At 52.5% G+C, this 19,890-nt stretch overlaps 2 protein-coding genes across 3 annotated transcripts; one reads left to right on the top strand and one right to left on the bottom strand.

Moving 5' to 3' along the window:
* YBX2 (Y-box binding protein 2) lies at positions 1–5,911 on the top strand. The gene is made up of 9 exons (XM_008153601.3): positions 1–311; positions 887–950; positions 2,322–2,355; positions 3,189–3,278; positions 3,851–4,135; positions 4,313–4,416; positions 4,774–4,951; positions 5,337–5,420; positions 5,528–5,911. Exons 1-8 carry the CDS (start codon positions 35–37, stop codon positions 5,385–5,387), a joined length of 1,083 nt encoding a protein of 360 aa, XP_008151823.2. The 5' UTR covers positions 1–34; the 3' UTR covers positions 5,388–5,420; positions 5,528–5,911.
* A 449-nt stretch (positions 5,912–6,360) lies between these two features.
* SLC2A4 (solute carrier family 2 member 4) lies at positions 6,361–11,933 on the bottom strand. Of its 2 annotated transcripts, XM_008153544.3 has the most exons (11): positions 11,835–11,933; positions 10,400–10,516; positions 10,112–10,284; positions 9,899–10,023; positions 9,667–9,782; positions 9,413–9,575; positions 9,139–9,326; positions 8,865–8,969; positions 8,640–8,741; positions 7,967–8,170; positions 6,361–7,433 (listed from the first exon to the last, which is right to left on the bottom strand). In XM_008153544.3, exons 1-11 carry the CDS (start codon positions 11,865–11,867, stop codon positions 7,230–7,232), a joined length of 1,530 nt encoding a protein of 509 aa, XP_008151766.1. In that variant the 5' UTR covers positions 11,868–11,933; the 3' UTR covers positions 6,361–7,229. The 2 variants fall into 2 exon arrangements, with proteins under 2 accessions (XP_008151766.1, XP_054565461.1); XM_054709486.1 differs by lacking the exon at positions 10,112–10,284 and having other exon boundaries at positions 11,815–11,933.
* Positions 11,934–19,890: the final 7,957 nt, after the last annotated feature.

Consider the following 19,890-nt stretch of genomic DNA (forward strand, 5'->3'; position numbering starts at 1 on the left):
GGTGGTGGCGGGGGCCGGTACTGGACCCGGCGGGATGAGCGAGGCGGAGGCGGCAGCGGTGGCGTCAGCGGCCCCCGCGGCGACGGTGCCCGCGACGGCGGCAGGGGTGGTGGCGGTGGTGGTGTCGGTGCCGGCGGGGGAGCCACAGAAAGCAGGCGGCGGGGCGGGCGGCGGCGGGGTCGGAGCCGCCTCCGGCCCAGCTGCTGGGACCCCGTCGGCGCTGGGCCCCCACACTCCTGGCAACCCGGCGACGGCGGCCTCGGGGACCCCCGCGCCCTCAACCCGGAGCCAGGCGGACAAGCCGGTGCTGGGTGAGGGGGGAGGACACGAGCCAGGGCGGTTCTAAGGGGGTGGGCGGGCTGGGTGAGGGGCATCGTGGAGCCCGGTGGGGTCTGGAAAGCCCAAGGCTCAAAGGACTAGCCGGGGTAGGGGCAGCGGACCAAAGTGGGGTCCCTATGGGTGTCCTGCCTTGCCTTCCTGGGCGGGAGGGCGTGGTAAGCAGGTCCAGCTAGGGCCTCGGGTGGAGAAGGAACCTCAGGGTCTGGCCACGCCCCCGGGGCGGAAGACTTGGCCTAGCTGACTCAGGTTCGTACCGCGTAAATCGCTCAGCCCGGGAAGCAGGTGCACTAGGGACCTTACATTAAGACTTTGTGGGCCAGGTGAGTACCCGATTCTAGGTGAAAGGCCTGGATTTGAGGGCTTTGAGGAGCAAGTCTTAGTGCTGGAGGGTTTTGAAAGCTCGAGCCTCACTGTGGGGGCACTTCCGCTTGAAGTTAAGTTTACGGAGGCAGTAGGAAGGTAGGTTAGATCTTGGAGTGTCTCAAAACTGAGCCCAACTCCATCTCTCCCCCCATCTTGCTGTCCCTACTGCATCTCTGCCTGGCAGCAATCCAAGTCCTGGGCACTGTCAAATGGTTCAACGTCCGAAATGGTTACGGATTCATCAACAGGTATCTGAGGAACCTAGGGAGGGGGAGGAATGGGTGTCTTCCCGGCTGGCCTGTGGGACTGGACACCTCCCCGACCTCATCTCCACCCCTGCCTGCCGAAGCACATGGTTGCAATGTCCAGCTGATGTTGATTGAAAGTCTTTAATCGTAACACAAATGTGGGCAGGATGAAGCTCCTCATCTTCAAGGGCAGCGGAGGGTTAATGATCTAGGAAGTTGGCAAACCTGCTCCGACCTCCCAGCTTGTCTGTCTCACCTCCTGGTTTAGTGTGCCTCACCTTTGGGGCAGAATGTACCTGCTCTCTGTGCCCCGGGGCTCTGGGCCGCACTCACTTTCCTGTTTCGGGTAGCACACATAGCACTCTCATAACTCATCTTCCTTACAGAGTTGTTGGTTCATTTGAAACCCCCACCTGATGGGACTGAGGCTGGTGGGGGTTGGGGAAGGAGCCAGCCCTGCCAGAGGCTACTGCTTCTCTTCTCTGGCAGCCTCGCCCCCCCCCCCCCCCCAATATGCACTGGGAAAGGCCCTAGTGGCAGATTCTGAGCAAAGCCAGGTCTCCCCCCTTGGGGGCCCTTCCCCAGCCTGGGCACCCTGCCCAGCCCAGCCCTCTTGGGAGGCCCTAGTTCCCTCTTAGCAGGCTGACCTTTGTGCAGATCCAAGTGCTTTACAGCTAGAATATTTGTTCCAGGGAAGGGCTCTTCTCTAATTCTGAAAACTGAGGACTCCTGGGAGGTTCTGAAAGAAAATCCCTCCCCTCCCCGCATTGGGGTGCTAAGATAAGCTGGGGTAATAGGCAAGTAGTAATAGAGAATGACCGAATATTATCTTCTCTCTCACTCTTGGTCCCTTGGTGTGTTGAAAAGGGGCCTGACTTTGGGGTTCACCTCCTGGTTGAGGCTGAGAATGAAGTTTGGGGCTGTTTAGAGCAAGTTCTTGACACACTGTCCCCATCTCACACTTGTTCTGCACCTCTCCTCCTGCCTGCACTGTCTTGCTCCCTGACTGTAGAAGGAAGGAGACAGGAGTGGAATTTTCCAACCATGATGGGGGTGGGGATGAGGGGGTGTTGACAGGGACAGTTATACCCAGCGCTACCAGGTTCTAAGCGGTAGAGGGTGGAGTGCTCAGCTCCTGCAAAGTGAATTTCCTTTCCTCCTCCACCCTTTCTCCATGAAGCCCAGGTTTTCCACCGAGGTATAGGTATACTTCTCTTCATACCTGCTTCTGGGGCCCTGTCTACCTCCAGTCAGCCACGGAAGGCTGGAGAGGGTGGGCCTACGGATCTTAGGAATGGGCAGCTAGGAAGCCCTTGGGGGAGGTGAGCACCTCACTAAAGCTACCCCCTAACAGCCCATCCTGTTCTGCAGGAATGACACCAAGGAGGATGTCTTTGTTCACCAGGTAAGAGCTAGGTTGGCTTTCTGAGGGAAGGAACCTGCCCTCTCTTGAAAGGCTTTGTCGTAATCCTTAGCAGCACAGATCATTCTTCTGCAGCTTTTACCTCAGCAGCGTGTCCACCAGGAAATAGTTTCCCTCCCCATCTGCATCAGGTGCCCAAATTAACTGCCATTGTTCCCACTTGTGTTGGGTTTTCTGTCAGAAATGTATGTGCTGCCCTCTGAGCATGGCATGCTCAGTACCTACTGTGACCCGTTAACACCACAGGAATGAATCACAGGCGATGTTCAGAGGGAAAGGACACAGGCTAGTGGTTCTCAAAGTGTGGTCCCTGCACCAGCAGCATCACCTGACATCCAAATTCTCAGGCCCCACCCCAGACCTACTGAATCAGACTTGGGGGAGAGGCGGCAATCTTTAACGAGCGCTCCAGGTGATTCTGATGCCGCCACAGTTTGAGAACCACTGCTTTGGTGGAAAGAGCTCTCAGTGGGACTGAGGTAAGAAGCACGTACTTTTTACCCACTTTGCAACTTAAGATTGTCTCTGCTTTTCGTTTTGATTCTATTGGTTTTAAGTTCATGTTTCTTGTCTCCCTTTTTTAAATCCCTGAGGGGTAAAGGAGGGAGTGTGTCCTAGGGATGGTGGTAACTGCACAATTGTTCTTGAGGCCCCTAGTTTATGGCTTTTCCCCTACTAAACTCTGACTGCCTTCTTGCTCCACCCTCCAGCCCCAGCCCGAAGTAAAATGGTGAAAAGAGTGCAATTGGGTGGTGGGCCCAGCAGGGGTGAGAGAGACTAGTCCTCACCTTTCTCATGGCCTTTCCCCTAACCAGACAGCTATTAAGAGAAACAACCCCAGGAAGTTCCTGCGCAGCGTTGGCGATGGGGAGACTGTGGAGTTTGATGTCGTGGAAGGAGAGAAGGTTTGGGGGCTGTGGTGTGGGATACAGAGTGGGAGGTGGCCTGGATGTCATCCCAGGCTTTGCCCCTCCTTAAAGCAACTCCTCTTCTGGCGCGTTAGCCCAGACTGCTCTCATGCAGTCTTTGTAATCTTTAACACTTTGGCTGCTGTAAGAGACATCCTAAAGGACATGTCCCTTTTATCTCTCCGTAATTCATATCTGGGTTTCTTTGTACTTCAAGCATTTCTGTGTCTGTTCTTCACATGGGGCCCTTCCCCAGGCTCTGAGTCAGTCAGCTCTCTAGTAAGATGGACAGTTGCCAGGACTTTGCACCCACACCCCTCGCCCTCCAGTCTTAAACTCAAGAGGGTTCCGTAGCGGCTATTTCAAAAGGACAAGTTGCAGAGGTGGCCTCTCCTAGAAGGGTCCAAACATGCCATGGCCCCCCTGAGGGAGGGTGGACAGAAGTTAGAGGGGCTGAAGAAAGCTGGAGAGGGGATTTAGCTGGAAGAACGGGGAGACAAGTGATTCGAGCCATTTTGGGAATGTTGTGCATTTGTTGTTGGAGCAAGTTCTCCCCACCTCTTTTCCAGGGTGCAGAAGCTGCTAATGTAACTGGGCCTGGGGGGGTGCCAGTGAAGGGTAGCCGCTATGCCCCCAATCGACGTAGGTTCCGCCGATTTATCCCCCGGCCTCGCCCGGCTGCCCCACCACCCATGGTGGCAGAGGCTCCATCAGGTGGGACAGAACCATGCATCGAAGGGGAACGAGCTGAAGACCCTGGGCAGAGGCCCAGACGACGGCGCCCACCGCCCTTCTTCTACCGACGGCGCTTTGTGCGAGGCCCAAGGCCCCCCAACCAGCAGCAGCCTATAGAGGTGAGGGGAACTCAGGATGTGGAACCCGCTTCCCAAGTCCTAGGAAAGGAGTGGAAGCTGGTGAAGAGAGAGCCAGAGTCCCCAGAGGATGGACCCAGGGCTGGGAAGAGCTGTGGACACCTGGCTCCCAGGCAGCCTGCTGTTACCCAGCTCACCAGGGCCTCTGTGTGTTCCCAGGGCACTGATGGGGTAGAACCTAAAGAGACAGCCCCATTGGAGGGGGACCAACAGCAGGGAGATGAGCGGGTTCCCCCACCCAGATTCCGGCCCAGATACCGAAGGTGAGACTCACTTTCCAGGGGCCTGTCTTACCCTTCACTGTCCAGTATTGGGTGGGGGTGGGGGGTGTAGGGGTATAGGAAGGGTCGGGAGGATGGGAAAGGGAAGAGCTAAGTTCTCAGACAAGCCTGAAGCTGGTGGTTTGGGGTGGGGGTTAGGTTGCCAGGAGCTGGGTAGCGAGAGATTAATGCACAGGTGCCATGGGGAAGCCACTCCTAGGGCTAAAAAAGCTGGCTCCTGGGGTGGAGATGGGGATGGGAAGCTGGCTGGTCCACCTTTCCTGGGGAGTCCTGAGAGAGAAGGAGGCAGTCTGCACTGGGCTCCTCCATGCCCTTTAGGGTCCCCACTTTTCTCCCCAGGCCTTTCCGCCCCAGGCCACCCCAGCAGCCTACCACAGAAGGTGGGGATGGCAAGACCAAACCCAGCCAAGGTCCCACTGATGGTTCTCGGCCTGAGCCCCAGCGCCCACGAAACCGCCCCTACTTCCAGCGGCGACGGCAGCAGCCCCCTGGACCCAGGCAGCCCACAGCCCAGGAGGTGAGGACCTTGGGCTGTCTTTGTTCCCCTTTTCCCTCCCGCCCCCTCTCCTTTTTATCTTTCCCCTTCCCATGTCACTCTATCCTCCTATTCCCCACCTCCTGACCCTGCCCCCACCCCACCCCACCCCTTCCATTCAGCCTGACACCAGAGCCAGTACTGCTGGGCCCACCTCTGGCAGGCACCCCACCCACCGGGAAACCCCAGCAGAGGCAGCCCAGCCCGTGTCAGCCCCTGCAGACTCCCCTTTCAGCTCTGCTATGGATGTGAATTGGAGGAGGAATGGGAAGGGGTTATAGGAATGGGAAGAGAAAAGATGGGAGAAGATTGAAGTTGGGGGGCCCTAACGAACAAGAAGGTCTCAACTGACCACCCTTCTCTCTAGACCTCAGCCCCCATCAACAGTGGGGACCCCACCACCACCATCCTGGAGTGATTCCAACTCAAGGACACCCAGAACTACCATCTGGTGAGTGGCTGCGCTCCGAGAGGGGCCAGGGTGGGGAGCCAAGAGGGCGGGAACTGGGTCCTGAGAAGTTACTAGTCATGACTTGTCCATTTCTTTTTCTCTCTCAGGTATCTGCCAGGTTTTCCAACTGACCTGCACCCTACCCAGCACCCCCTCCCCCCTTTCCCATATTCATGACATCAAAACACTGGCTTTTCCCCCTTTTCCACGAGACTCAGGAGGGCCAAAGCAACAGCTTTTTGCTTTTTTTTCCTCTCTCCCCTACCAAGGGTTGAAGGAAGGGATCCATCCTTTTTGTTCAGAGGCATCAACTCCCTCCCCTAAATCAGGCTGAGAAGGAACCAGCCAGCTCTTACCTCCTCCTGGTTGTTTTTCTTTCCCACCCCAGTTTATTTTTTGTTTCCCCTCTACCCGCTACCTCTGAAGCCATTTTATGAACTGTCATGTGCCACCTGAGCCTCCAGTAAAAACAAAAACAGGCTTTCTTGTTGTCTTGGTCTCTGCCTCTTTTCTGTTCGGAGAGTTGCTGGTAACTAGCGGGTGAAGGTGGGGAGGAGATTGTGGGGCAGTGGGCAAGGCCTGGTCATGAATCGTTCCCATGTTTCTAGCTGTGGAGCTCGGAACAAGCACTTTCATACCTGTGAGAGTCACTTTTCCCATCTGTAAAATGGGGTAATATTTCCCTTGCAGAATAAGTGTTTTGTAAAGTGCTGAGAGCACAGTCTGACACTTACAGCTACAACTTATTAATTTACTATTAATTAAAGCAATGACTAGAAATATAAGTGGGGGCATGAGTGACAGCATCCAGCGGATTCTTCAGCCTGGAGCTGAGGGGTGGGGAGGGATAGAGGGGAAGAGGGGGAAGGGGAAGCTGTGGTCCATCCCTGTCTGAGCCCATCCTTGAGTGCCTCCACAACAGGACACTTGTCTCATACAGTGACTTTATATACGTATCTATATATTTACATTTAGTACAACAGACTTTTGGTTTATTCTCCCTACCCCTTCTTTTTCAAGCGTATACAAAAATATCTGAAGATTCCTCCCAGCCTAATGTTTACAGGCAGCCTTTCAAATCTCTTTCCCTTAGTTGGTCAAAAGCCTTTGGGTTCAACACTCAGAATGGGAGAGGAAGAAAGAGCTGGGCCTCTGGGAGCAGAGCCCTGCGTTTAGAGGCTAGAGATTGCTATCCCTTCCTCTCATATATGGGCAGGTGTTCCCTCTCGCCCTGGGAGGTGGAGCAAGAGGACTGAGCCTTCAGTGAGAGAAGTGAGGTTAGGCCTTGGGAGGGTGCATCCTTTGCCTTGGAGGGGTCAAGACAGAGCCCTCTTCACCCAGAGTCTATGTGACAAGAATTCAGAGAAAGTGCCAGAGTGGGAGGAGTCCAAGGTGGTAGGAAACTGATTTCCCTTGTCCACTCCTGCTCTGTACTTCAGTTCACCTCCCCTAAAGTCAGTCCTAGAGCCTCTCCTCCAATCCCTCCTCTCTAGCAGAGGGGCAAAGGTATTCTGGAGCTGAGGTGGGTTGGGGTGAACTATGGAGGGAAGAGGAGGGGGATAAGAGGGGAGAATGGCCCACCCTGATGGCCACAACCTAACCACAACACATAAATAATCCAACAAAGTCACACGAGGGAAATGAGGGGGTCTCGGACCACCCCTCCCTCCAGCTTCCCAGTTCCACCAGGCAGCAGGGGCTTTCTCCCCCTGGAAGTGCTGGGGAAGAGAGGGTTAAAGTGCCACAGAGGAAAGGAGGGGGTCTCTGGGGACATAGAGAGAACTGGCTCTCCCACCCCCGCCTGGTCCCTCAGTCATTCTCATCTGGCCCTAAGTACTCAAGTTCCGTGCTGGGCTTCACCTCCTGCTCTAAAAGAGAGGGTGTCCGATGGAAGGCAGCTGAGATCTGGTCAAACGTCCGGCCCCGGGTTTCAGGCACTTTTAAGAAGGTGAAGATGAAGAAGCCGAGCAGGAGGACCGCAAATAGAAGGAAGACGTAAGGACCCATAGCATCCTGGGACAGGCAGAGAAAGAGGTGTTGACAGAGGGGAGGGGAGGGGCAGTCTCAGGCAAGCTAGGAACTAAAGTCTCTCCTAGGGGACAGGGATACTGCAGATAGCAGGTGGCTCCTTTGCAGGGTAATGGAAATAGCCAGGAATGAGAATTTAGTGGAAAAAAGATCCTCTGAACCCCAACTCTCCTATAGTTTTTCACCCTCTTACCATCCTGAGTTACTGTACTCAGAGTGGATTCCCAGACATTCACAGTATTAATAATGACGTTTATAATTTTATTCCTAGTCTAAATAAGTTATGCCACTAGTTTGTTTTGAAGACACCTCTATTGCTATGCAATCTAGTTCAGCTCCCTTCTTTGCTTTGATTCTGGTGGAGCAGGTGTCTTCAGGTTCCACCAAAGTGATCTTCAAGACCAGCGGTCTGTGAGCTGAGGGAGTGCCTGACTGGAAAGCCAATGGGCTAGCTATGAGTCCACGCCCTCCCCTCTGGCCTAGGGTTGTGGGAGACTGGATAGGAGCAGGCCACCTACCGCAACATACTGGAAACCCATGCCAATGAGGAAGTTGCACGTCCAGTTGGAGAAACCAGCCAGAGCCATGGCTGCTGGGCGAGGTCCCTGGCTGAAGAGCTCGGCCACAATGAACCAGGGGATGGGGCCGGGGCCAATCTCAAAGAATGCCACAAAGCCGAAGATGGCCACGATGGAGACATAGCTCATGGCTGGAACGCGCTCCTGGGGACCAGGCAGGGAGGTGGGAATTCAGGTCAGGTCTTTCTGGATCTTCCTTTGCCCTCAACCCAGAAAACTAAAACCCACCACCCCAGCAGCTCGTGGGGGAAGGGGGCCTGCCATCCTAGGTTAAAGCAGACCCTTGAGCATCTCTAAACACTGACATTCAGCTGGTTTCCCCACGCCAATTCAAGGCAGAGGGGATGTTGTGGACTCTCAGCCATTAAGCTGATAAGTTCCCCTTGGTTCTAAAGCTGGATTCTTGGGAATTTTTGTTCCCACGGCTGGACAGTGGCTCTCCCTCCTGGCTGCCAGAATGGGAGGAAGTGCAACCTGGGTCCCTAGGGAGCAAAGACCGGCTCCAGGATCAAAAGCACACATATTGAGGAGTGGCCCTGCTGGACACACAGCCTCTTGGAGCAGTCCCTGTGGGTTTGGGCCACTGGTCCCCTTCCTATTCCCCAGGCCTCACCAGCAGAAGCAGAGCCACAGTCATCAAGATGGCGCAGCCACACATTCCCGCCAGGCCTAGGAGATGGAGAGTCCGGCGCCCGGCCCGCTCCACCAAGAGCACCTGCAAGGAGAGTCAGGGCTTGGCAGGGAGCCTTCAGGATGGGAGGTGGAAGGGACTGGGTGGATGGAGACGACCAAGGGGTGCGAAGCCAATGGTGGGGCCATTCCAGAGGCCAGCAGTTACCGAGATCAAGGTGAAGACGGTGTTGACCACACCAGCTCCGATGGTGGCATATGCTGGTTGCCCTACCCCCGCCGTCTCGAAAATGCTGGTTGAATAATAGAAAACCTAGAAGCGGGGGAGGAAAAAAAGGGGATGGCAGGGATGTTCCTTCCTTCCCTGCAGCCACGCCAAGCTGGACTGACCCTGAGTTTTAAGGGAGGGGGCTTGTTCCCTTCTCCCCTCCTCTCGGGCTGCTCCCTGACCCTGCCCTTCCTGGAGGCTGCTGCATACATACGGCATTGATGCCGGAAAGCTGCTGGCTCAGCTGCAGCACAATTGCAATGATTAGGGGCTGCCGGTGGGTACGGCTGCCCAGGAGCTGCAGCAGGGACAGTGGCTGCTCGCGCTCCAGCTTCCGCTTCTCCTCCTTCAGCTCAGCCAGTGCTCCAGACACATCGGCCCAGCCTGTCAGGCGCTTCAGACCTGGAGGTGAGGAGGGTCAGGACTGAGAGGACAAGGAGAGGCTCAGGGGCGGGAACAGGCACTAGCAAGATGGGGTGGAGGCTCACTCCTTTTGGCGGGCCCCTCCAGGTTCCGGATGATGTAGAGGTAGCGGGGGCTTTCTGGGCAGAAGGGCAGCAGGACCAGCTGCAGAAAGGCAGGCAGCACTGTGATGCCCAGGAGCAGGGGCCACAGTGTGGCAGTGCCCAGCATGGACTCCAAGCCCAGCACCTGTGGGAGAAGGACGGCAGATCATTCAGCCTGTGCCCCAGAGCCCCTCCCCAACCTCTCTCTTCCCCCAGATGAGGTCAGGCCCAATCACCTGGGCAATCAGAATGCCAATGACGATAGCCAGTTGGTTGAGTGTCCCCAAGGCGCCCCGCAGGTGAGTGGGAGCGATCTCCCCCACATACATGGGCACCAACCCTGATGTCAGCCCTGGGCAGAGTGAAGAAGAGAGGGCTGAGGCAGCTGGCTGCCCACTCCTTCCCACCAAACCCAGGGGTAGTAAAGGAGAGCAGGGCACTGGGCAGGGCCGTGGTGCCCTTGGGTACCTGAGTAGGCACCAATGAGGAACCGTCCAAGGATGAGCATCTCATAGGAGGAAGCAGCGTTGGCCAGGCCCATGAGGGTGCCCCCCAGCAATGCCAGCGCGTTGTTGACCAGCATTGCCCTCTTCCTGGCAGGCAGAGAGTGGGCTGTGAGAGTCAGGGTGCCTGTACTATAGCTCCCTTCCTGTTCCCTACCCTTGTCCTTGAGCCCCGTACCTTCCCAGCCACTGAGAGATGATGCCAAGGAGAAAGGAGGAGACCATGCCGCCCACAGAAAAGATGGCCACGGAGAGAGCCCAGAGGGTGGTGAGGGTGCCTGGGGGGATGGAGCCAGGCCCATCAGGACCCTGCCTCCCCAGCCATGTCTCATTGTAGCTCTGTTCAATCACCTGGGGAGACAGCAGAGGAGTGAGTTCCTGCAGACCCTTCCCTCTCTGCTCATCCCTGCTGTCCCCTGCCTTCCTTGTTGGGGCACCCCCACGCTGCCAGCCGCAGGACCCTCACCTTCTGTGGGGCATTGATGACCCCAATGTTGTAGCCAAACTGCAAGGAGCCAAGCACAGCAGAGAATACGGCGAGGACCAGGGTCCCAGTGACTCGCTGCTGAGGAGGTTCCCCTTCCTGGGCAGGCAGAAGAAGAGAGGAGGCACGTCACACGGAAACGTGGTTTCTTTCCTTCTTCCAGGGGCCTGGGCCTGCGCCCAGCCAGAGCCTTATGCTACTGGGTTCCATCCAACATGTTGGGTGAGGGAAACTGGGCCATATTAGGACTTGCGGGAAGATCTCGGTATAAACAGGAGCAGGAAGAACCCCACAGTAACCAGGGCGTGGAGGAGAAACTGGATGTTTGCGTCCAGCCGGCAGAGAAATGTTTGAGGACCTAGGTCTCACAATTCCTCTGTGACCTTGGGACAGGTTCGGCCTTAAGAGACCGGAGTTCAGCTTTGTGTGACCTTGGACAAGTCACTTCCCCACCCTGAACACGGCTTTCCTCTAGGTTAGGAGAGAAGGAGGGATGTGGCTTGCTTTGCCTACCTGTCAACGAAAGTGTGACAATCAAAATAAAATGTTAAGGGTATCCCAGACAGTGCTGGTTTTATAAACTGACAGTGCATTTCCATCCTCCGCCTCGGTCCTCTTCCCTCCCGCCCCCTGGGGGTTCTCTCCGCGGCTCCTGGAGGCCCCCAACAGGCTCCAGAAGAGTGATTCCAGAAAGGACATCGCGGTCATTCCTCCCTGCCTGTGGCCCTTGTGGTGGCCTTCTCTCTCTTCGCCCGGCCTCCCCTCCCCCTCTAAGCCCCGTCGAAGGGCAGGGGGCCATGCCTAGCTTTTGCGTGGAAGAGCCATGCCCAGGGGATGGGGGCGGGAAAGTGGTGTGAGGGGCGGTGGCGGTCGCTCACTGGCGGCACAGACTGTCTCCGAGCCGAAACCTGAGCTGGGGGGGGGGGGGGGGGTGCCACTCCTCTCTGCCCCTCCACCAGCCCTGGGGCCAAGGGAAAGTTCAGCGTTCTGGAGAACCACCAGGAGTGGGGGCGGGGGCCAGCATGGGGCCTCCGGCCCTCGAAGCACTTCCCAGGAGCCGGGGACGAAGCTCCTGGAATTCAAGACCCGCCTGGATCCGCTTTCTCAAGCTGGATCGAGGGCAGAGTGTCCCTGGTTCTGGCGCAATTCGCCGAGCACTAGAGAAGGGGGCAAGCGCTGGTCTCCCAGAGTCCAGTCGTGGCCCGTGGCCCTGAACAGTCCCCCAGACCCCGTCAGCCTCCGGAAGGGACTGGAATCCGACAGTCACGGGGTGTCCCGTCCCGAGTATAAATAGCCGGGCTCCCACCCCCACCCCTGCGCCTGCGCGGGGACCGCCCCTTGGCTGACCCCGGCGGCGACCCCGGCCCGAGAGAAGCGAGACCCGTGCCCCGTCCCACCGCTTCATGCCGAACCCTACTTCTGAGCCGATCTGTTGGAAGCCCGACGGCATCTTGTCTTAGGAGCTGGAGGCAGGCAAAGGAGCTGCAGTGAACGAGAGGGAGGCGCCTGGGGGTCTTCGGCCCCGCCTGGCGGGCAGAGGGCGCGGGGGCGGCGGGGGTCCCGGGTGAAGTGCGGAGGGGTGCCCAGCGGGACCCACGGCCGCAAGCCAGGGAGCTCGAGAGCCTCAGGGCTCCGGGGATCTGGCCGAGCCGGGCTGGAGGGAAAAGACCCGAGGAGCGCCCCCACCCCACCAAGGGCCACGCCCTTCACGACACCCATTGGCCAGGGTCCCGCACACCCCAGAAGGCCACGCCCCCTAAACGGAGGGTTTAAGAGCTTGGCACCTGCTCGCGGGTTTGTCAGCCAGGCCACACCCCATAGCGTGCCGGCGGGGCACGCCCCTCGGGTTCCCGCCAGGTTTGAGGAGGCCCCGCCCCCCTCGTGTGAAGGCTCCTCCCACCAGCCAAGGTTTGGGGGCTGAAGAGGCGACTTGGGACAGCGGGTTCGAAAGGAGGGGATGGGCCAGGTATCCTCGCCCGGGAGGGCACTCGGGCGGCCTGAGAGCGTGCGAGCCCGCGCGGGGCGCTTGAGAAGCAATGGCCTAAAGTAACCCACAGCGATTATTTTTAGCTCCCACGTTGGGAGAAGCCAAATGTCAAGTCCCGGGTGTCCCGGCTTGTCCTGGGCTGGGGAGGGCCGGGAGATGGAGCCTTAAAGGGTCCGCGACATGTTTTCCACGCGGGGGTGGCCACGGAGGACGGGAAATCCCGTTCGTAGCGTGTCGGGTGGTCCTCTTTCTATTCATCCCTGCTCCCGGCACAGCCTATCTGGCTATTTCCCTACCCCCGCTCCCCACGTTGGTCCCTGGAAGCAGCCCGAGGGACAGGTGGTCACAGCAGCCACGCCACGCTGAGGTCCCTGAGCCCCCACGCATGTGCTGGTGGCGTGGACAACTTGGACACTCTCTCTGGAGGCCGTTCCTGGTTTGAATCCCCAGCTAACTCCTGCCCCGCGAGGAGGACGCGACCTAGAGGGGGCTCGTCCAGAGAAAAGCGGAACGAGGGATGAACACCGAACGCACGCGGCTCGGGAAACCGGGCTCAGAAGCGCGGGGCAGCAGTGCCCCCTGGAGGGAGAGCGGGGACCCGCTTGCGGATCGGGCCAGGGTAGTCTCTGGCCCATGGTCCCTGGCCATGCTACCTTCCTAGGGCTTCTGCTACGTCCAGCTCAGGCCTCTTTATGGAACTCCAGATCCGAATGTTCAGCTACTGCCTGGATGGAGTCCAAACCTGCTCCTCCTAACTTTCTGATCCAGCGAATGGTCTCAGTAGCAACCCTGTTACTCCTATCAGAATCTTGGAAGTCTCTAGCCGGTTTGGCTCCGTGGATAGAGCATCGGCCTGCGAACTGAAGGGTCCTGGGTTCTGTTCCCGGCAAGGGCACCTACCTCGGTTGCAGGCTCCTGGTCCTGGTGGGAGGCACGTGGGAGGCAACCAATCCCTGTGTCTCTCTCATCGGTGGTTCTCTCTCCCTCTCCCTCCCACTCTCTCTAAAGATCAATGGAAACACAAATTATCCTCGGGTGAGGATTAAAAAAAAGAATCTTGGAAGTCATATTCAACTTCTCTTTTGCAGCTCCCTTCCAGTGGTTGGCAAACCGTTTGCCGCTCTTTTGACTAATGAGTTTGCCGACCACTGTACCCTTTACCTCTTTGCACACAATATGCCACAATTGCCTAATCCTCACAGCTTCCAACTACACGGTGACATTTAGTCTAGTTTATCCAGTTACTGACATTGGTGTTTGGACCTCTGAAACTCACAGTCATCTGATTTTCTTCACCTGTTCTGCAGCCAATTTGGTCCAGACCGGACTGGTATTCCTGCTCCTCCTTTTCCCTTACACGGAGGGTAGAGTATCATAAAAAAAGTTCAGCCTCATCACTCGAGCCCCAAAAGTCACTGGCTCTTTGTTGCCCCCACTGTCAAGTTCAAACCCCTTTTTAGAGTGAACAAAACCCCTGCCTCTCCTCTCCTGTCTCTTCCTTGCTTTCTATCTTCTCCACTCAATACCTAACTACTTCCTGTGCCCAGAACACGCAGTGCTTTGTCATTCCTTGGTGTCTTTGTCACAGCAATAATCCCTCAGTCTGGAACACCACAGGACTCCTATTCATCCTTCAAAAAAAGCTCACCCCCTCTGTGAAACCTCCCTTGGCTTTCCTCCAGAAAGCCATGTGTCCCCAGTAGAGTCTATTGTTATCATTTCTCCTCTGTACTTTAACCTTGAGGAAAGAAAGTCACCTTGTATCCCCAGCACCCAGCCTAGGGTGAGTGAAATGAGGGTCTGCTCCCAATGGCCAAGAACACCTGCTGAGGCGCAATCACAACGGAGAGAACCATTTGGCAAACGGCTTCACCTATCTGACTAAAGGGGAGTGGGTGAAGAACTGAGGTCTGAACATTAAGAAGAACCCATCCTTTATGAGCAGAAAGGAGAAGAGGCAATAGATGGCAGCAGAGAAGACTGATCTGGAAGGTAAAAGGAGAACCAGGGACGAGGAGGTCAGGGAGAGGGGAAAGCAGAGAAAGGTGCCAAGAAGAAAGAAGGACAGAGGCAGGAAGCACAGGATGGGGACAGATGCAAAGTCAGTGCAGGTGAAGTGCAGGGCCGGGGCCCATTCTTGGGGTCTGTCCTGCCACTCCAGCAAAGGCACATTCCTGCTCTCCTTCAGACGCGTTGTTTCTGATGCTTCTCAGGGACCAGTCTAGGGATTTAAATCCCAGGAAAAGCAGGATTAAGAAAAGCAAGTCAGATCTATATATTAAAAATGTGGAGAAGTGAAGGGGAAGTAGAAGAGGAGACCAAAAAAAAAAAAGAAAGAAAGAAAAGAAGAAAAGAAAGAAAGAAAGAAAGAAAGAAAGAAAGAAAGAAAGAAAGAAAGAAAGGAAGAAGGAGCCCCAGTCGGGGTGTGTACAGAAGGAACCGATCGCTGTTTCTCTCTTTCTCTCTCTATCTCTCTCTCTCTCTCTCTCTCTCTCTCTCTCTCTCTCTCTCTCTCATCAATACAAACATTTCCTCAGTAAGGATTTACAAAAAAAGAAATGAGAGAGTTGGGAGAGAGAAAGAAAAAATGGCATAAAAATGGGGGAAAGATGTTGACTGATAGACTGAAAATGAAGGAGAGCCCTAGCTGGTTTGGCTCAGTGGATAAAGCGTCAGCCTGTGGACTGAAGGGTCCCGGGTTCAATTCCAATCAAGAGCACATACCCAGGTTGCAGGCTCAATCCCCAGTAGGGGGTGTGCAGGAGACAGCCAATCAGTGATTCTCTCTCATTGTTGATGTTTCAAGCTCTCTCTCCTTCTCCCTTCCTCTCTCTGAAATCAATAAAAATTAAAAATAAAATGAAGGAGAGAGCCTGGCTGGCCTGGTTCTGGTTGAGCATCAACCTATGAACCAGAAGGTCATGGTTCCAATTCTGATCAGGGCACATCCCCAGTAGGGGGCGTGCAGGAGACAGCCAATCAATGATTCTCTCATCATTGATGTTTCTTTAAAAAAAAAAAGTTTTTATTTATTTCAGAGAGAGGAAGAAAGAGGGAGAGTGAGATAAAAACATCAGTGATGAGAGAATCATTGATCAGTTGCCTCCAGCATGTAGCCCAGGCATGTGCCCTGACCTGGAATCAAACTGTGACCTCCTGGTTCATGGGTCGATGCTCAACCACTGAGCAACACTGGCCAGGGGCCAGGCCATCACTGATGTTTGTATCTCTCTTCCCCTCTCCCTTCCTCTCTGTATATATTTTAAAAACATAAAAAAGAAAGAAAATGAAGGAGAGAGACTTATGAAACAGTGGGAACTTTGAATTGGAGCTCATGCATGGGTGTGTGTGTGTGTGTGTGTGTGTGTGTGTGTGTTGATTTAGCATAGTAATCCTTGGCCCCTGTGATTTCAGAACCAATTGCAGCCCTTCCTAAACTCTGCCCTATATCATGGGGAGCTAAATCCTGCAGGCTTTTGTTTTCCAAGCTCCTGTATTCACTGCTTTCTGGCTGAGTTCAGTCCATGCCACTAGGAGATTGGTGGGCTAGAGAAAGCCAGCATATTCCTTCACACAACAGCCCCACCCTGCCTCCAGCTCCTACTCTTACAGGTCCTCTTTGCTTCTCGCTTCCGGAGGGAAACCTTGACTCCTGAGCTCCAGTAATGCTATCATCTCCCTTTGTCCTTTCACATTTGTCTGTGTATTAGGGTCTCAGATGTGGAGGGCTGAATTAATAACACAGTTTATGGTACACTGTTTTCATTGATCTATGCTTTATTTTTATGTTGAAAACTATTCTCTCTTAGTTACATATCCATTTCTTGTTTGTTCTCCTTCCAAAGGCAACCATTATAATGCCTTTAATGCTCATTTTTTATTTGTGGTCCTGCAAGATATGAATTGTTTTGTGTGCAGACATTTTAAATTAATATAAATAGCATCTTGTTATATCTTTCATTCTGATCTTATTTTCAGTAAGCACTGTTTTAAAAACTCATGTTCTGTGGTTATTATTATCAGTCACACCACATTTTATAACCCCACTGAGGAGCACCTTCTAGTTCCCAGCTAAACAAATAATGTGGCAATGAACATTGTCATACAAGGTTCATTATGAACTTCTGTGAGAGCTTCCTTGGAAGATATAGCTCTGCCTCTGCCTATGTCTATGTCTTTATTTATATCTATCTCCACAAGTGGAATTGCTGAGTCACAGGGTATACTTATACCTAATATGACTAAGAGCTTGCTGTTAAGAATGACTGTCCCAGCCTCAACTCCCATCAGCAGTGTGGAAGGCTTTTGCTACCACCACACCCTCTCAGTCACTACCACCCAAAGGCTGCATCGTTAAGAGTATGGACTCTGGGGCCCAAACGGCCTGAGTTAGAAGCCCAGCTCTGATACTTGCTAACTGTGTGCCCTTGGGAAAGTTACCTAAGCTCTTTGTGCCTTATTTACCTCATCTGTAAAATGAGAAGGGAGATAATAATAGTATCTACATCTTAGAGTTTAATGAAGGTGAATAATGTAATACTCATATAATGCTTAGAATAAATTGAATTGAATAAGGTGTTTTGCTTCTTTTTTAAATAATTATTATTTGAGAGAGAGAGAGAGACATTGATTTGTTGTTCCACTTAGTCATGCACTCACTGATTGACTCTTGTATGTGACCTGACCAGAGATCAAAGCCAAAACCTTGGTGTATTGGGATGATGCTCTAACCAACTGAGCTAACTGGCCAGGGCTCTGTTTCTGGTGTGTGTGTGTGTGTGTGTGTGTGTGTGTGTGTGTGTGTGTGTTTATTTTTATTTTTATTTTTTTAATATATATTTTATTGATTTTTTTTACAGAGAGGAAGGGAGAGGGATAGAGAGTTAGAAACAAACATCGATGAGAGAGAAACATCCATCAGCTGCCTCCCGCACCCCCCCCACTGGGGATGTGCTCGCAACCAAGGCACATGCCCTTGACCGGAATCGAACCTGGGACCCTTTGGTCTGCAGGCCGACGCTCCATCCACTGAGCCACACCGGCCAGGGCTGTGTGTGTGTTTAATTCTCACCTGAGGATATGCTTATTGATTTTATTTTTTAAATTCTTTATTGTTTAAAGTATTACATATGACTCCTTTTTCCTCCATTGACCTCTCCCGGCCACTCTCACCCCTGTATTTTTTATTGATTGATTTCAGAGAGGAAGGGAGAGAGAGAAACAGAAACATCAATGATGAGATAGAATCATTGATCAGCTGCCTCCTGCACACCCCACATTGGGGATCGAGCCCACAACCCGGGCATGTGCCCCGACCGGAAATAGAACCGTGACCTCCTGGTTCATAGGTTGATGCTCAACATTGAGCCATGCCAGCCAGGTTGCTTATTGATTTTAGAGAGAAGGGAAAGGGAGGGGGGAGAGAGAGAACATTGATCAGCCGACCTCTGAATGGGCCTGAACCAGGAATCGAACCCACAACGTTTTGGTATATGAGATCACACTCCAACCAGCTGAGCCACACTGGCCAGGGCTGTTTCTGTTTTGTTTTTGTTTTACACAGCTTTATTGAGGCATAATTGCCAAAAATAAAGTACACATATTTAAAGTATACAGTTTAACTTTTGACATTTGTATATACCCATGAAACTGTCCAAATAATCAAGATAATAGCCCCAGCTGGTTTGGCTCAGTGGACAGAGTGTTGGCCTGGGGACTGAAGTGTCCCAGGTTCAGTTCTGATAGGGAGCACATGCCAGGGTTGCAGGCTCGATCCCCAGCAGGGGGCGTGCAGGAGGCAGCCAATCAATGGTTCTCTCTTCACTGATGTTTCTCTCTCTCCCTCTCCCTTCCTCTCTGAAATCAATTTAAAAAAAAAAGATAATAAACATATCCATTATCTCCCGAAGTTTCCTTGTAACTCTTATAATTCTTCCCTTCAGCACTTTCCCCATTCCCTAGGTAACCACTAATCTGCTTTCTGTTATTATAGACTAGTTTGCATTTTCTAGAATTTTATGTAAATGGATCATACAGAATGTACCCTTTTTGTCTAGCTTCTTTCACTTAACAATTATTTTGAGATTCGTCTATGTTGTTCCATGTATCAATAGTTCATTCCTTTTTATTGCTGAATATTATTTATTTATTAATGGTGATCAGTCTAATTATCCATTCACCTGTTGATGGACATTTGGATTATTTCCAACGTCAGGCTGTAACAAATAAAGCTGCTAGAAGCATTCTTGTACAAGTGTCTTTGTACAGATATGTGCTTTCATTTCTCTTGGGAAATACCTAGGAGTAGAATGGCTGGATTGTGTGATAGGTGTATATGTCACTTTTTATGAAACCGCCAAACTACTTTCCAACGTGGTTGTAGCATTTTCCATTTCCCACCAGCAGTGTTTGAGAGTTCTAACTCATCTACACCCTCAACAACACTTAAGATGGTCACTCTTTTCTTAAATTTAAAATATTTAATTAAATGGGGTAACATTGGGTAATAACATTATATAAATTTCAGGTGTACAACGTTATAACACCTCATCTGTATACTCCATTGTGTGTTTACTACCAGAAATCTAGTCTCCCCTGTCACCACATATCTGACCCCCTTTACCCTCTTAGTTCTCCCCCAAACCCCTTTTCCCTCTGCTAATCACCATTCTGTTGTCTGTATCTATGAATTTGTGTGTGTTTTCATCTGTTGCTCTTTTGTTTTATATCCCAAATATGAGTGAAATCATATTGTTCTTGTTCTTTTCCATCTGACTTACTTCACTTAGCATAATACTCTCAATTCTCACCCATGTTGTCACAAATAAGTTGATCAGTCTTTTAAAATCCAGAATACACTCATTAGATTTTGATCAAACACATGAGAATTGGTTTGGATTTCTGATATTTGTCAGTTCAGTGGGTGAAAGGTGATATTTTTCTGAAGTTCTGTCTGATTAGTCATGGCTTAAAGCATCCCTTTAGACACTTATTAGCACTTTGGCTTTCTTTTAAAAAATATTTTTTTATTGATTTCAGAGAGGAAGAGAGAGGGCGAGAGAGAAATATCAATGATGAGAGAGAATCATTGATTCTTTCTGCACACCCCCTACTGAGGATCAAGCCCACAATTGCAACTGGAGCATATGCCCTGACCAGGAATTGAACCGTGAACTCCTGGTTCATAGCTTGATGCTCAACCACTGAGCCACACCAGCCAGGCTGTGCTTTGACTTTTTTTTTTTTTTTTTGTAAATTCTCTCCTTATAGTTTCTGCCTATTATCTCTTAGAGTATTTTTCTTGTTGATTGGCAACATTTAAAAAATTAAATTGGTTCTTTGTCAGACACACATTGCAAATATTTTCCCTCATTTTATCATTTACCCATTACATTTTCCTCAATGAACTTCATGGAATAGAAACCCTAATTTTGGCGTAATCAAAATGACATATTCCTTGATGGTTAACCAGAGGCCCGATGCACAA

Source organism: Eptesicus fuscus, chromosome 20 (assembly GCF_027574615.1).
Source record: "Eptesicus fuscus isolate TK198812 chromosome 20, DD_ASM_mEF_20220401, whole genome shotgun sequence".
Lineage (NCBI taxonomy): Eukaryota > Metazoa > Chordata > Mammalia > Chiroptera > Vespertilionidae > Eptesicus > Eptesicus fuscus.